At 45.4% G+C, this 16715-nt stretch overlaps 2 protein-coding genes across 16 annotated transcripts in view; one reads left to right on the top strand and one right to left on the bottom strand.

Moving 5' to 3' along the window:
- The window catches only part of btbd10b (BTB (POZ) domain containing 10b), a 98565-nt gene extending 95465 nt beyond the window's left edge, over positions 1–3100 (top strand). For all 4 annotated transcript variants that reach the window (XM_052029004.1, XM_052029002.1, XM_052029005.1 and 1 more), the window contains one exon: positions 2091–3100. In XM_052029004.1, the coding sequence (XP_051884964.1) occupies positions 2091–2401 (311 nt within the window). In that variant the 3' untranslated portion in view covers positions 2402–3100. The remainder of the gene's footprint in view (positions 1–2090) is intronic.
- A 3895-nt stretch (positions 3101–6995) lies between these two features.
- LOC127577642 (aryl hydrocarbon receptor nuclear translocator-like protein 1) overlaps positions 6996–16715 on the bottom strand; it is a 75466-nt gene continuing 65746 nt past the window's right edge. For all 12 annotated transcript variants that reach the window (XM_052028990.1, XM_052028994.1, XM_052028988.1 and 9 more), the window contains 2 exons: positions 15364–15466; positions 6996–10930 (listed from right to left, as the gene is read on the bottom strand). In XM_052028990.1, the coding sequence (XP_051884950.1) occupies positions 10773–10930; positions 15364–15466 (261 nt within the window). In that variant the 3' untranslated portion in view covers positions 6996–10772. The remainder of the gene's footprint in view (positions 10931–15363; positions 15467–16715) is intronic.

Below are 16715 nucleotides of genomic sequence, written 5' to 3'. Positions count from 1 at the left end.
ATAGTCATCCCCTCAGTTTCCTATGCTCCAAGGAATAAAGCCCTAGCTTGTCCAACCTCTCCCTATAACTCAGGCCTTCAAGCCCTGGCAACATCCTTGTAAATCTTTTCTGCACTTCTTCCAGTTTAATAACATCTTTCCTGTAGCAGGGTGACCAAAACTGAACTCAATAGTAAACTTAAACCTGGGAGTAAACTAAGTTACAAAGTGAAGCAATGTGTCCTGGATTTAATTCTCTTTTGTTTTTTTTAAGGTGTGTATGTGTGAGAGGGAGATGTTTAATGATATGATTGTGTCGGCTCATCGTTTAGCACTAGTTCTGACACTCGTGCACTACACGTGCTGGGGGCCTGTGCGTGTGCAAAATGGATGATTCACATTTCCACGTTAGAGGAAGCAAAATATAAATCCAGCTGGAATAATCGGCCCTGGTGAACACATTCAGCTGTTGAACCATTGGCATCCAAGTAAGGGATTCTTGGTGAGAGGTGGACGTTAGTGGCAGGGTTGACCACTATAGTCTTGGTGTGCTTTAGTGGAACATCAAATTAGTCACTCCATCTGGGTGTGCTCCCTCCCCCCTCCAAACCCCAGTCCTAGGTTAGAGAGACAAGAAATCAAGTCAACATGAGGTGAATAAAACCAGCCCAGGGCACTGCATTCATGGTGGAACATGATTTGGTTGCTGCCTTTTGTATGGGCAAGAATTGGGTCGTTCTCTCTCCCGTCACACCCCCATCCCTCCCCACTTTTAAGATGCTCCTTAAAACCTGTGCCTCTGACCAAGCTTTCTGCAGTCACCTATGTTCCATCATGTGGCTCACTGAATTCGAATTGTTGCTGTGGAAGTCCTCGTACAGTTTGCCTGAGGCAGGTAGGGGATGAGAGACGGTCAGACGTGGACCTACCTCGCTGGGTTCCCTGTTGCTCCTCTTGCAACATCTCACGTACGGTGAGTGTAACAGTGTCATTTGGTATTGGCTTTGTGGTGGGTGCAATGGAAACTGAGGTGTGCAAGTGGTTGGAATTGGAGGAGTATCAAGCTCAGAGGGGATGGATGAAGTCCAGATGCAGGGTCTCAACCCGAAACATCAACTGTCCATTTCCCTGCATAGGATGCTGCCCGACTCGCTGAGTTCCTCCAGCAGATTGCAGCTGAGAGAAGGGTAAACCCAGCAAAGGATTTGAACACCTCTCTAGTGAGGTAATGTAAAATGCATTGCAAAGCCAAAGCATTTACTATTGGACCATTTAAGAATATTGATATTCTATTATTAGTCAATCTTGGAGTCGGACAGCACAGAAATAGGCCCTTCGGCCCATCATGTCCCTGCTGACCATTCTACCAATCTATTTACTCGCATTAGTTTGTGATTCAGGTATTTGTCTATATACTTAAATGTTTTGAGAGTCTCTGCCTCTCTGTGGTAAAAATTCCTCCTTGGGTCCCCGCTAAACCTCCCACCTCTCAACCTAAAGCAACCTAGAGTCGTAGAGCAATGCAGCACAGATACAGGCCCTTCAGACCAACCAGTCCGTGCCGACCACAGTGCCCACCCAGCTAGTCCCAATTTCCTGAGTTCAACCCATATCCCTCTAAGCCCCGCCCCTCCACGTACCTATCCAAGTGCTTCTTAAATGATACTGTTGTACCTGCCTCACCCACTTGAAAAAGTTGCCCCTCGGGTCCCTTTTAAATCTTTCCCCTCTCATCCTAAACCTATGCCCCTAGTTATGGACTCCCTACCCTGGGGAAAGACTGTTACCATCCACCTTATCCATGCCCCTCGTAATTTTAAACACTTCTGTAAGGTCGCTCCTCATTCTCCTACGTTCCAAGGAATAATTCATCGTGGGCCATACTATGCTGTACTGTTCTAAAGCCCTAGCCTGGCCAACCTCTCCCTATAACTCAGGCCCTCCAGTCCTGGCAACATCCTCGTGTATTGATCACAAGAGGTTCGTTAATTGCTGCATCGCCCCAGCCTGAGCTCGTTGCTGGGACGGCTCCTTGAAGCTAGCCTGTAGGTGCGAAGCATTGTCATGCTTGTTCTGGGCTGCAGAGTCATGGGTGGGCCCTCTGTGTTTAGGTTACCCTACATACAAGGAAAAGGTGAAGAAAAGACCAGGGGGGCGGCCCGAGGTCATCTACAACTACGTGCAGCGTCCGTTCATCCGGATGTCCTGGGAGAAGGAGGAGGGGAAGAGCCGCCACGTTGACTTCCAGTGCGTGAAGAGCAAGTCCATCACCAACCTGGCAGCGGCGGCGGCCGATATCCCACAGGACCAGCTGGTGGTCATGCACCCCACGCCGCAGGTCGACGAGCTGGACGTGCTGCCCAACCACCCGGTCAACAGCAACAACGAGGTGGACCTGGAGCCTCCACCCCCGGCTGTCTGACGGCTTGTGTGAGTGGGGAGGGTGGAAGAGGGGCTGTCGGAAAACCCTAAAGCATGCCGTTGGTGATTGACGTTGTCCTGATGCATTTATCCGTGCAAGAGCAAAAGTGTCGGCGTTGTACACTAATATGAACAAACTATAGTCGTAACCAAGTGACCTGCTCCACATCTTAAGTTACAAACAACGGGGCCCAAAGCTGATTGCTTTTGTTGCCGGGAGGCAGAGTGAGAGAGGAATTTCTTTGTTTCTTCCACATTCTTATTTTTAAATGCACAATGTTACTTAAAAAAGGCAATTGCAATCTGGGTGCTATGTACCAGGGAATGGCTTTGATCTGCGATTTTTTTTTCTCTTTTGTGTTTTAAAAGCCACGTGTTCTGTGAAATGCATTAAGTTTCTGCAGATATGGCATGGTTGACACAGCACATGGGGTGAGGGTATCTCCAGATTCTGTGCACCAAATCTGCCCTGGTGGTTTGAAGCATTTTGTTCTTCAGGCATAGTTATTCCTTGGGGATGGTGGGCCATAGAGTATATATTCTAGGTATCACAGTGTGCAGAGGTGAGTGCTGGTCCGTGAAACCATTATGAAGTTTATTTTAATTTCCTGAACTATATGTACATGTTGCAGGAGTGTTCTTTGTACTTCTAACAGCTGAGGAATGATTATATAAATAAACATCACGAGCATTTCTCCTCCTTTTGGATGAAGTTTTCTTATAACCTAATTTTCCCCAGCTGGATTTGTGGAGATTTTGGAATGTGTTGGAGGTTCTTCAGTTTACCCCTTTGTGGCAAGATCTCAATCCCAATGCTACCAAAGGATAAATATTGGTTCAGAACATTGCAGAGAATTCACCACTGTTGTGCAAAATAATAGTTCTGAGGGATTTTGTCTGCAGGAGGGTACAGATGGAACATCATCGGAAAGATTGCACCTTTTGACAGTGTAGCACTCCCTCAGTAATTTATATTCCCTCGGAGTCTCAGTAAGTCTCTGAAGTGGAACTTGAACTACAAAAGAAACTTAAGATCAAAGAAAATCCTAAGATAGTCAATATGTAAAGAGGAGAACAGAAGGGTAGGACCTAGAGACTACAGTGGCAATATTAGTGTGGTAGCTGAAGAGACGGGCGTAGGTCTAAGTGAATACTAGCGTCGATATTGACACAATGGGAAGATGGGGGATGAGACGTAGTTGATGTAGAGGGGGGAGAATGGATACAATAAGCAGATATTTTGAGGTCTCTAGCATCTTCAAACTAGATAATTTGTTAGGCTTCAAGTTTGCAAACTCTTGAGAAGCAAAGGAGGAAGGTTTTAACTGACTCTTTTCTTCTAGTCTCTGGTTTCGGGTGTGCTGCCATAAGACTGGAACAACTTTAATACTGTTTCAAAAGGGAGAAGTGAATGGGCTGAGTAATGCATTTGCATTCAGAGGAGCAGGATTTATTTGCATTCAGAGGGGCATGGACTGACTAGGGATAGTCAGCGTGGCTTTGTTCATGGGAGATCATGTCTAGCAAATTTGATTGTGTATTTCAAGGGGATTGATGAGGGCAGGGTGGTTGTCTCCATGGCCTTTTAGTAAGACCTTTTGGTTCCTCACATGGGCTGGTCCAGAAGGTTAGAAAACATGAGATCCAGGGTGAGATAGCACATTGGATACAAAATTGGCAGTGGTAGGAGGCAGAGGGTGGTAGCAGAGGGTTGCTTTTTGGACTAGAGGCCTGTGACCAGTGGTGTGTGGCTCAAAGGGTCTGTTTCCCTGCTGTATAACTATGAATCCAAGACCAGTGAGCTGGCAGTAATCATCATGTAGAGATGCACAGGGCTCAGCAAGAAGTTGGTATGGATTTGCTAAAGAGAGGTTATCTTACTATTTTGAATTTGTGAGAGGTAATGAAGGTAGAGGTGGATCGTGCGTTTGATGTGGTCCACTAAGGGGTTTAACAAAGTCCCACTTGGCGGATTGAATAGGAACAGATCCAAGAGGAAGTGGTAAATGGAATTCAAAAGCAGCTCAGTGGAGGAAAGTCTCGGGTAATGGTCAGGGGTTAGAGACCGGAAGGCTGTGTGTGGCAGGGTTCTGCAGGGCACAGTTCTAACCCTTTGCTTTGGATCCATGTATTGGTGTTTGTGGCCACTGTTTAGTTTGCATCTACTAGAAAAACCAGCAATCTAATAGTGAGGAAGAACCGTTGGAAGATATCGCTGGACTGGTTAGGCAGGCATGAAAATGGCAAATGGAATTCAGTCCAGATAAGTGTGTGGTAGTAGATTGTGAACAAGAAGAGGATGCACACAGTCGGTGGCAACACGCCAAGACTGCAGGATCCAAGGGATCTTGGAATGCTTGTTGAGATCCCTGAAGGTAGCAGGAGAGTTTGATTAAGGAGGTGGATGGGATACTTGCCAATATCAATGAGGCTTAAGACTCGGTGGTTGGTCACTCTAGAACAATATAAAATACCAGTTAGGCCATGGTCTGGTTACATAAGTTTGTCGTGCAGAGATCTGCCAGGTCCTGAACTACTTTAGTTGAGCAGAGAAATTAGCAAGTTTGGGTGCTTTCCTTTAGAAAGGGGAGATTTAACTGATGTATAAAATTGAATGGTCTACACAAACAGGAAGGACATGGAGATCTGTAACTAGGGGGCATGGATTTAAGTGGTTGAAGGATTGAGGGAAAACTGTCACCCAAGGAGTAGTGGTGTGTCACGAGTTTGCAGTCTGAAAGGGTTATGCCTGCTATTTAAAAAGTATCTGTAAGAACACTTGAAGGTCCATCACCTGAATGAGTATACATCAGGAGTTAGGAAGTGGGTTTAGCCTAAATGGATCGGCAGTCCTGTAGTTCCCTTGTGTACTGTGAAATTCCACAGCCTAATTCCACCCGCCGTCACTACCTGTTGAGTTACGGCAAAAGTATCAAAAACATTTTAACTCAAACATAGTGTTGAAGAGAATACAAGTTAGATGTATCAGGATAATTGGATGTTTAGTTTTGGTCGCCCTGCTGTAGGAGAGAGTGCAGAAAAGATTTACAAGGATGTTACCAGGACTGGAGGGACTGAGTTATAGGGAGTAGACTAGGAGTTTGTTCATTGGAGACTGAGGGGTGATCTTAGAGGTGTATAAAATCATGAGGGGCAGAGATAGGGTGAATGCACACAGTCTTTTTCCCAGGGTTTAGGAATCAAGAACTAGAGGACATAGGTTTAAGGTGAGAGGGGAGAGATTTAATAGGAACCTGAGGGGCAACTTCTTCACCCAGAGGGTGGTCAGTATATGGAACGAGCTGCCAGAGGACATGGTTGAGGCAGGTACATTAACGTTTAAAAGACACTTGGACAGGTCCACGGATAGGAGAGGTTTAGAGGGATACGGGCCAAACGCAGGGAAATGGGACTAGATTGGATAGGAATCTTGGTCAGCATGGACTAGCTGGGCTGAAGGGCCTGTTTCCATTCTGTACGACTCTATGATCGGTGCCAGATTGAGTCCTGTGGTAACCAGAGCTCTGTACTTGGATATCAGGTTTTGGTAGCCAGTTACTTCAGAAATGAGAGACTGCATGAGAGATTTCATGATACCATGGAATTGGTTGTTGGACATCTGACTTAATTTATACAAGCCCAAGCTATTGTCAGCTTCGAACCCTTGTTGAAATAGTCTTAAGACGGAAATATTCTGCTGTAAACTTGCAGAGAGACCAATGTGCTTGAGGGTTACTATACCTCAAAGTAACTTACATTTATGGCACCTTTTAACGCCTTTGATGTTCCAAAGATCCACTGAAGCACTCAGTGTGCCTGCAGTTATAATGTAGGAACATTTAATCAAGTCCTTCCAGTAAATGATTTTAAAGTCTTTTTCCTGAAGTTATTTGTAATAGGAACCTGCCAAATTCATAAATCAACTCCACACAAATAACTCCATAGATCAACTTGCTGCTGAACAATTACCCACTTCAAGTGCATTATCACGATGCTGAATTGCATTAATTTATAGCAGTGGAGAGTCGGAGGTTGCAGGATGGTTTAGTGTAGATTTAAATGCGTTATTGTTCCTTTCACAGCCTGAGCAATTACTATTATAATATAGAATATACAGAAGAGAAACAGGCCCTATCAGTCCACCTTGTCCATGCTGACCATGATGCTATCCAGTTAGTCCCGTTGGCCTGCATTAGGCCTCTATTTTCCTATCCAAGTACCTGTCCAAATGCTTTGAAATGTTGTGTAGGAACATTGGAAACAGCAGCCAAGTATAACCGTGCTCAGAGAAAACAGGTCCAGAATTCACAATAGGAGGATTATTTAACCCTAGACTGCTTCGCTTGAGGCTGAGAAGATCTGACATGTCCAAAACCACAATCAGAGATTAGACCACTGAAAGCACCGTTCAATGGTGAAAGGTATTCAATAAGAGGCCAGCACCTGAGTTTGGACCAGAGGGCTGGATGGTATTAGGGACTTGAAAGCAAGATTAAGAGTTTAAAATCCTAGTGCTGTTGGGGAGAGTTTAAACTAATATGGCGGGGGGGGGGGGGGGGGGGGGGGGGGAATCCATGCAGAAAGACTGAGGGAAGCAAAGCAGAGACCAGAGCAAAAGTCAGAAAAAAGTAAGAGTGGAGAACAGAAAAGTCAAACGCAAAGGACACAAAGGTTACTGGATTCTAAAAGGACAATGAGTGCGAGGGCACTAGATCTGAATGCCTGTAGTATTCGAAGCAAAGTCAGTGAACGTGGCACAAATCAGTACAAAGGGGTATGATTTAGAGGCCATTGCAGAAACGTGGTTGCAGGGTGGAGATGAGTGGGAATTAAATATCCAAGGGTACTAGGTAATACGGAAGGGTAGGCAGGAAGGTAAGGGAGGTAGGGTAATGTTGGGAGTGAGATCAGGGCGATACTGAGAGTCAATATAAGATCTAAGGAGCAGAATGTTGAGTCCATCTGGGTAGAGATTAGGAATAGTAAAAGGAAAAAAATCACTGGTGGGAGTTGTCTCTAGGCCACCGAATAATAACATTACAGTGGCACAGGCAATAAACGGAGAAATATCTGATGCCTGTAAGAATGGAACAGCAGTTGTCATGGGGGACTTTAACTTGCACATAGATTGGGTGAATCAAGTTGGTCGAGGCAGTCTTGAGGAGGACTTCATAGAATGCATCCGTGATAGCTTTCCTGAACAGCATGTTGGTGAACCTACAAGGGAAAATGCGATCTTAGATCTGGTCCTGTGCAATGAGACAGGGAAAATTAACGATCTTGTAGTTAGGGATCCTCTTGGAAAGAGTGACCATAGTATGAGTGAATTTCTCACACAAATGGAGAGGGCAATAGTTCGATCTAAAACCAGTGTATTATGCCAAAACAAGGGAGACTACAGTGGGACGAGGGAGGAGTTGGCTAGCGTAGACAGGGAACACAGGCTGTGTGGTGGGACAGTTCAAAAAGATTTTTCACGGTGCTCAGCAGAAGTATAATCCAGTTAAAAGCAAGGACAGTAAGGGTGGGGAGAGCCAGCCACGGATAACTAAGGAAATAAAGGAAGGCATCAAGCTAAAAGCTCATGCATACAAAGTCGCCAAGAGTAGTGGGAAACTGGAAGATTGGGAAAACTTTAAAAAGCAGCAAAGAACCACTAAGCAAGCAATAAGGAAAGGGATGATAGATTATGACTAGCACAAAATATAAAAACAGTAAAAGTTTTTATATAAAGCGGAAAAGAGTGGCTAAGGTGAATGGAGGTCCCTTGGAAGATGAGAAGTGGGAGTTAATATTGGCTAATGTGGAAATGGCCGAGGCCTTTAGTGACTACTTTGTGTTGGTCTTCACGGTGGAGGACGTGTCTAACATGCCAAAGAGAGATGTTATGGATGCAGTGGGAGGTGAGGACTGCGATACAATCGCTGTCACTGAAGAGGTAGTGCTGAGCAAACTAGTGGGCCTAAAGGTAGACAAGTCCCCTGGTCCTGATGGGATGCATCCCAGGGTACTGAAAGAAATGGCAGAAGTTATAGTAGAGGCGTTTGTAATAATTCACCAAAATTCTCTGGACTCTGGGCAGGTCCCCGGCGGATTGGAAGACAGCGAATGTCACGTCACTGTTTAAAAAAGGATGTCGGCAAAAGGTGGGTAACTATAGGCCATTTAGCTTAACATCTGTAGTCGGGAAGCTATCATTAAGGAAGAAATATCAGGATAGAAGTGGTTCAGGAAGGGCAGGTCCTGTGTGACAAACTTACTGGAGTTCTTTGGGGATATAATGAGTGCAGTGGATAGAGGGGAACGGGTGGATCTTGGATTTCCAGAAGGCGTTTGATAAGGTGCTGCATAAAAGTTGGAGGTAATGTATGAGCATGGATAGAGGGAGGCAGAGAGTTGGGATAAATGGGTGTTTCTCTGGTTGGCAATCAGTGGTGAGCGGGGTGCCGCAGGGGTCAGTGCTGGGCCCACAACTGTTCACGATATACATGAACGACTTGGAAGAGGGGACAGTGTGTAGTGTATCTAAGTTTGCTGATGACACTAAACTGAGTGGAAAAGCAAATTGCGCAGAGGATGCGGAGAGTCTGTACAGAGATATAGATAGATTAAGTGAGTGGGCAAGTGTCAGGCAGATGTTGGTAAATGTGAGGTCATCCACTTTGGAAGGAAAAATAGGAGATCAGATTATTTTGCAGCATGCTGTTGTGCAGAGGGACTTGGGAGTGCTTGTGCATGAATTGCAAAAGTTATCAAGAAGGCAAATAGAATGTTGGCCTTCATTGCTGGAGGGATTGAATTTAAGAGCAGGGAGGTTATGCTGCAACTGTACAGGGTACCAGTGAGGCCGCACCTGGAGTGCTGTGTGCAGTTCTGGTCTCCTTACTTGAGGAAAGATATACTGGCTTTGGAAGCGGTGCAGAGGAGGTTCACCAGGTTGATTCCGGAGCTGAGGGGGGTTAGTCTATGAGAAGAGAGTAGGTCACCTGGGACTATGCTCACTGGAATTCAGAAGAATGAGAGGGGATCTCATAGAAACATAACATTATGAAAGGGATAGATAAGATAGAGATAGGAAGGTTGTTTCCACTGGTAGGTGAGACTAGAACTAGGGGACATAGCCTCAAGATTTGGGGGAGTAGATTTAGGATGGAGATGAGGAGGAACTGCTTTTCCCAGAGAGGAGTGAATCTGTGGAATTCTCTGCCCAGGGAAGCAGTAGAGGCAGCCTCATTAAATATACTTAAGACACAGATAGATTTTTGCATAGTAGGGGAATTAAGGATTATGGGGAAAAGGCAGGTAGGTGGATCTGAGTCCATGGCCAGATCAGCCATGATCTTATTGAATGGCGGAGCAGGCTCGACGGGCCAGATGGCCTCCTCCTGTTTCTTATGTTCCATATTGTATGACTGAACCACCAGGTTCAGAGAAATAAAGAGAACATTGGCAAGTTTGTAACTGGTGAACTTTCTCCATGTCCTTGCTGTGTTTGCAACAAACTGGCATGAGCTTCCAAGCTGGGTAATGCCCGTCCTTCCTCCAAACACAGTCTTGTTGTTAATAGGTTCTGTTTGCTTTATTATATATCCAGCTCTTCTTTAAAAATAAAATATGCAATAAAGAACAATGTAACACTCAACAGCAGAACTACAACTTGCAATTGTTGGAAGATTTCCAGGTATAATGTTAAAACAGCAGACCCACTGTTCAAGCAAGGGAAGAAAGGTTAGGGAATAAATTAAAATGTTTTTATATATATATTTACACAAAAATTAGCAAGTCCCTGTTGAAGCAAACTGACGCCTGGGTTAGGACAAGAGGTTAAAGAGAATAGTGTCAGTACAAATTCTGTTTACACAATATATACAAATATTTTAAGCTTAAAAGATGACCATTTCTTTTATACATGATTCCTCTAAAAAATACTGTACAAACTGATTAAACTCTGCAGCTTTAAAGCAACGTTTCACGGCTAATACGATAAATATCTGTACATATGTCTGGAATAGAACATCACATGAAGCAAAAATAAAGCCGACTTTGACGATTAGTTTTGCGAAAGAAGTGACGCACGGAGGGAATCTGGTGTTTAAAAAGAAAACACCCTTTGCTGAGCTAGATTCCAGAAAGAAGCCACAAAAATAAAGTTGTGCAAAGCTCAAAATATCCTCAACTGAACAACCTCAATGTCAGTTTTATCAAGGGTTAATGCAAAGGCAGGGCATATGTCTTGTGGGTTCCAGGTACCACAGTTTCAGCTCTGGGCAACATGTAGACAAACAAACACACTTAGCAGCCAGGAGCAGCTCCACCAACATTCAATGTTCTGTAGATCAGTCCACATCGAGCTCTGGAAGCAGTCAGGATGATCAGAGGGGCCACGGTAAGTCGCTGAAATCGACTGGCCCTCCAAGCCCAGCGTCAGCCTCCAGAAGACTCATAATCACTGCCATGGCTGCCTCGTCATTACTGGGGCTGCTCACTGAACGGTCCTCGATTGCATCGATACCGAGGTGCGAACTGCCACCTGAAGAATACAATAGCATCAATTAACTTGCAGCCAGACTGCAAACAAAGTTTTTACAAAAGCAAATGCTACAGGTGCTGGGAAGTTAAGTAGAACAAATGTTGGAATCATTCAACACAGGAAGTACATTTCATCTGAAATATTAGAGTCATAGAGCAATACAGCTCAGATACAGGCCCTTCGGCCCAACCAGTCCATGCCAACCACGGTGCCCACCCAGCTAGTCCCAAGTTCCTGCGTTCGGCCCATATCCCTCCAAGCCCCGCCCCTCCATGTACCTATCCAAGTGCTTCTTAAATGATACTGTTGTACCTGCCTCACCCACTTCCTCTGGCAGCTCGTTCCATACACTCACCACCCTCTGCGTGAAAAAGTTGCCCCTCAGGTCCCTTTTAAATCTTGCCCCTAAACCTATACCATCCCCCCCCCCCCCAGTTTTGGACTCCCCTACCCTAGGGAAAAGACTGTTACCGTCCACCTTATCCATGCCCCTCATAATTTTAAACACTTCTATAAGGTCACCCCTCAGTCTCCTATGTTCCATGGATTAAAGACCACCTGGCCAACCTCTCCCTATTAACTGAATCTGAAATATTACAAACAATCTCAAATTTACAGGAGCAACTATTTGGCCAAAAATAATGCTTCAAGTTCTATCTGGTTACTTTAAGACTGATGCTTCAGGCACTGGTCACAATATTCCTCAGCTCCCTCTAACCCTTCTACCATCAATTTAAATCCATCTCCCCCTCCTTCTCTACAAAGGAAAATGGGACCTCCTGGTGAGCAGTCCCAGTTTTATACACACCAAAATCTCTTCTCGGTCTCTTATTCCAAGAACAAAATAGGCGATTTGGTCCCTGTTCCCTACCACCATTCTCTGACCCCTGCAACTTCCTCTACCTGGGAATTGATTGGTGCCCGCACTGAACCTGAAATGTGCACGATGAAATGCTCAGCTCATGCTGCGGTTACCAACTTTCTGAGAACCCCAGCTGATTAGTTCTAGCCATTTCCTTTGATGGTCGCCATTTACTCAGCTTCCACAATGCTGCATGTTCTAGACAAAACGACTCTGAATAAACATATCTTTGGAGATGCAAGAGATTCTGTAGATGCTGGAATCTGGAGCAAAAAAGGAACTGCTGGACTAATTCAGTAGGTCAGGCAGCTTCTGTGGAGGGAAGTGGACAGTTGCCATTTCGGGTCAAGACCCTGCATCTGGACTGAGAGATGGAGGGCAGATAGCTGGTAATAAAGATGTGAGGGGAAGGGGTAGAGCAAGAGTTGACAGGTGGATCCAGTTGAGGAGGGGTGATAGGCAGAGTTGAAAAGCGACAGAGGCTGGGAGGTGATAGGTGGAGGCAAGAAAGCTGCAGATGGTGGACTCTGATAGGAAAGCAAGGTGGAGCGCTGAGTCGTCACGGAAACCAGTCTCCCCTCCATGGACTCTGATTATGCTGGCTGCTGCACCAAGGCAGCAACAAATATAGACAAAGTCCCCACCCACTCTGGACATTCTCTCTTCTCCTCCCCCCATCAGGCAGAAGATACTAAAGCCTGAAAGCACGTACCACCAGGCTCAAGGACAGCTTCTATCCCACTGTTATGACTATTGAACGGTTCCCTAGTACGATAAGATGGACTCTTGACCTCACAATCGACCTTGTTATGGCCTTGTACCTTATTGTCTGCCTGCACTGCACTTTCTCTGCATCCTGTATTGTTTTACCCTGTACTACCTCAATGCACTGTGTAATGAATTGACCTGTACGATCGGTATGCAAGACATGTTTTTCACTGTACCTCAGTAAATGTGACAATACTAAACCTATTCCAATTCCAAATGAGGGAGGTGGGGAGGGCAGATGGGAACAGTGGGAGGGGACCCAGTGGGAGGGGTGCGTGGGTGATGGGCAGACGGAGGGGGTGGAGGGGAAGGAAACAGGGTGATGGTGGGTTTGGGGTGGGTTCAGGAGGAACTGAGTAGATCAGGAGGAGAGAGAAAAGGGACAGACTTGAAAATGGAGAATTCAGTGTTCAAGCCGTCAGGTTGTAGACTCCCCAAGCAGAACACGAGGACGAGGACATGTTCCTCAAGTTTGAGTTTAGCCTCGCCCTGGCAGTGGTAGAGGAGTTCTTTGCCAATCACCCTAACAGTATCCTCTGGTTACTAACCCTCAATGGAAATAGTTTCTCCTCTTAACACCAATGAAGTCTGCCCCAGGGATAATCCCAGCACCTCCACATTGTCAGGTTTCCTGAGATCCTGCTCATAAATCCCTCTCCTGCAACATCTTGACAACCTCAAGTGAGAGGCTGGAATTGGTCACAATAATCCAGCAAAGGCCTCATTAGCAAACACACCAGACCTTTTGCCGATAGGTGGAAAACACTGCAAACAGAATGGGGAATATTCCTTTAAAAACAAATCCGTATGTGGATCTTGTTCACTGTGCAGACGGCCTGCTGGGTCACAGATGAGTGCCTCAAATTAAATGCCAATAAAATCCTTGATTATTAACTACACCAGGCACTTGAAACAGCACTTGGCTGGAATAACCAACTGCTTCCTCTAACCCATGAATCATCCCCTACCGCCATCAAGTCCTGCGCATTAGAACAGCAGATCAATGAGCTCCCATTGTTAAAGTGCCCTTTTGGTCTCAATATCTGACTAAATAAATATTTGATTTTTTTGTTAAATGCTGGAATATAAAATGGGACATTCAAAAGCCAGATTAATGTATTGAATGTTGATACATTGCCAGAACTGGGAGCTGGAAGATGAGGATTCTATGAAGTGTAAGGCCTTTCAGTCCCTCACTGCAGTTCTCGAGTGGGAATGGGAATTTGTCCCCACAAGCCTGCCCTTCAATGAAAGCTGAGATAAAACAATGAGCAGAGGCTGACCTGGCATTCTCATTCAATCTCTCCCATTACCAAAATCATTCTCCTCAGTTCTGTGGGCAACTAATTTCCCACTTCTAAAAGAAGGGGCCACAAGTTTCAAGAACTGCCATGGAGCTAAAGATTAATGATTAACATAGAACAGTCCAGCACTGGACAAGCCATTTGGCCCATGATGTTGTGCCGATCTTGATGCCAATTTACACTAAATGTGCTCCTGTGTATCATCCATATCCCTTCACTCCCTTCATATTCATGTGTCTATCTAAAAGCCTCAAACTCCAGACTGCCTGCTTCCACTACTACCCCTGGTAACCCACTCCAGGCACCTACCACTCTCTGTGTAAAAAACTTGCCCCTCACATTGCCTTTAAACTCCACCCCCACCCCAACCTCTGGTGTTTAACATTTCTACCTTGGGGAAAAGATTTTGTCTACCCTATCTATGCCTCTCATAATTTTAAAAACCTCTATCAGGTCTCCCTAAAGGAGAACAACCCAAGTTTGTCCAATCTCTCCTTATGGCTCATACCCTCTAATCCAGCCAGCATCCTGGTGAACCTCTTCTGCACCCTAAACATTGGTAAGCAGTTGAACACCAAGCCCAGGAGAAAAGTCTACACTGTTTAAAACCAATTTTGTGGATTTTTCTCACCTTAAGCACTTCTTGGTCTTTGCGTGCAGTTCTGGTCACCCCATTACAGGAAGGATGTGAAGGCTTTGGAGAGGGTGCAGAAGAGGTTCACCAGGATGCTGCCTGGATTAGAGGACATGTGCTATAAGGAGAGGTCGGACAAACTTGGGTTGTTTCCTCTGGAGTGTCAGAGGCTGAGGGGAGACCTGATAGAGGTTTATAAAATTATGAAAGGCATAGATAGGGTAGACAGAGACTTTTTCTCAGGGTGGAAATGTCAAATACTAGAGGGCATGCATTTAAGGTGAGAGAGGGAAAGTTTAAAGGAGATGTACGGAGCAAGTTTTTTTAACCACAGAGAGCGGTGGGTACCTGGAATGGGCTGCCAGGGGTGATGGTGGAGGCAGATACGACAGTGGTGATGAAGAGGTTGTTAGATAGGCAGATGAATATGCAGGGAATGGAGGGATACAGATCATGTACAAGCAGGAGAGATTTGGTTTAATTCAGCATCGTGCTCGGCACAGACATTGTGGGCCGAAGGGCCTGTTCCTGTGCTGTACTGTTCTATGTAAAAATAATAGCCCCTGGGTACTAAGCTCCAGGATAAGCCTCCTCACCCTTTATTTCCTTTATGTATGCATCTAGCTCTCAGTAAGTAGCTCCATGCAATCCATCTCCAATGTGCTATGTCAGGAAGAACATAAAAGGAAACTGAATTAGCCTGGGCAGTTCTAGAGTGAGAACCATCCGCAGGGACAATCAGCAGGTGGCCACCTCTTGCCTGTAATCTCGATGGTTTAACCCTATCTTGCACTGCCATGTCAAGTATCCAGAGAGCTTGCAGAAGTGAAAATTTCCTGGAAATGGCAAAGGCAGCACCACTTACTGAGCAGAGAGGAGTTGTCCGTGTATGGATATCCTGTGCTTTCTGTCATTTGCCCGGGCAGAACTCCTGAACTGGGCACATCCGATGTGCCCCCATTCACAACCTAAAGACAGAACAAAAATAATCAGACACGTCGGGTAAATCCGATACACCTTTATCTGAGGTCTTGCACAGGCAGTGACAATTAACCAGTGATATGTAGAGATACAGGAGAGGCTGAAGTTGTTCTCCTTGAAGCCAGAGGTTAAGTGTTATTCTAAATTGTGCTGGGTAAATAAAGTATTTCCAGTGACAGCAAGGTCAGTAACCAGAGGACATAGACTTAGTGATTAGCCAAAAACCATGGAAATGAAGAAAGCAGGGTTTTCTTAAATAAAACTGCAGCAAGTTGTTATGAGCTGGGACGTGCTGCCCGATAAGGCAGTGGAAGCACATTCAACAGGAACGTCCAAAAATGAATTGGTTATATCATCAACCAGATTCTCTAAATATAACACAAACAAGAACTTTACCAAGTAAAATTTAACACAACCCTCAAGGATCCCCACCATCTGGGCCATGCCATCTTCTCGCAGCTACCATCGGGCAGGAGGTACAGAAGCCTGAAGTCCCACACCACCAGGTTCAGGAACAGCTACGTTTCTACAACCATCAGGTTCTTGAACCGACCTGCACAACCCTAACCCTAACCCTACCTCAGCAACAGAACACTACGGACCACCTCTCGCACTGCCGTGGACTTGTCTATCATGTGGTTTTTTTTTTGCACTGATGTCTTGTTTTTGCAGTCTTTTTTTTCTTTACTGTCTTGTATAATTTACATACAATTTATATTCCGTGTGTTGTCTGTACCCACGCGCCTGTGATGCTGCTGCAAGTTTTTCATTGTACCTGAACCTCACCGTACTTGTGCACATGACAATAAACTCGACTTGACTGGAAATTGTTTGCATAGTTGGACAAAACACCTCAAAATGAAGGGTAGAGACAGAGGTTTGAGGAAATTCCAGAGCTTAGTACCCAGGCAGCTGGAAGCATGGCACAATGATTAAATTCAGGGAAGATCAAGAAGCCAGAATTGGGGGAGCACAGATATCGGGGCTGATAATGACAAGCACATCACAGTGCCTCACCATCATCTTCAAGGGCGTTTAGAGTTGGGCAACAGATACTGGTCTTGCCGGTGATGTCCAGATGAAGACTCAGCTGCCAGCCTTGATGAGTATGCCACCACCATCACGGACTTTATCAGCAAGTGTGCGGAGGAATGTGTACTAAAGACGACAATCCGGGTGTTCCCAAACCAGAAACCATGGATGAACCGGGAGATCCACTCCCTACTGAAGGAGAGG

The sequence above is a fragment of the Pristis pectinata genome, chromosome 14 (genome assembly GCF_009764475.1).
Source record: "Pristis pectinata isolate sPriPec2 chromosome 14, sPriPec2.1.pri, whole genome shotgun sequence".
NCBI lineage: Eukaryota > Metazoa > Chordata > Chondrichthyes > Rhinopristiformes > Pristidae > Pristis > Pristis pectinata.
This window is presented reverse-complemented; position numbering and strand designations above follow the sequence as displayed.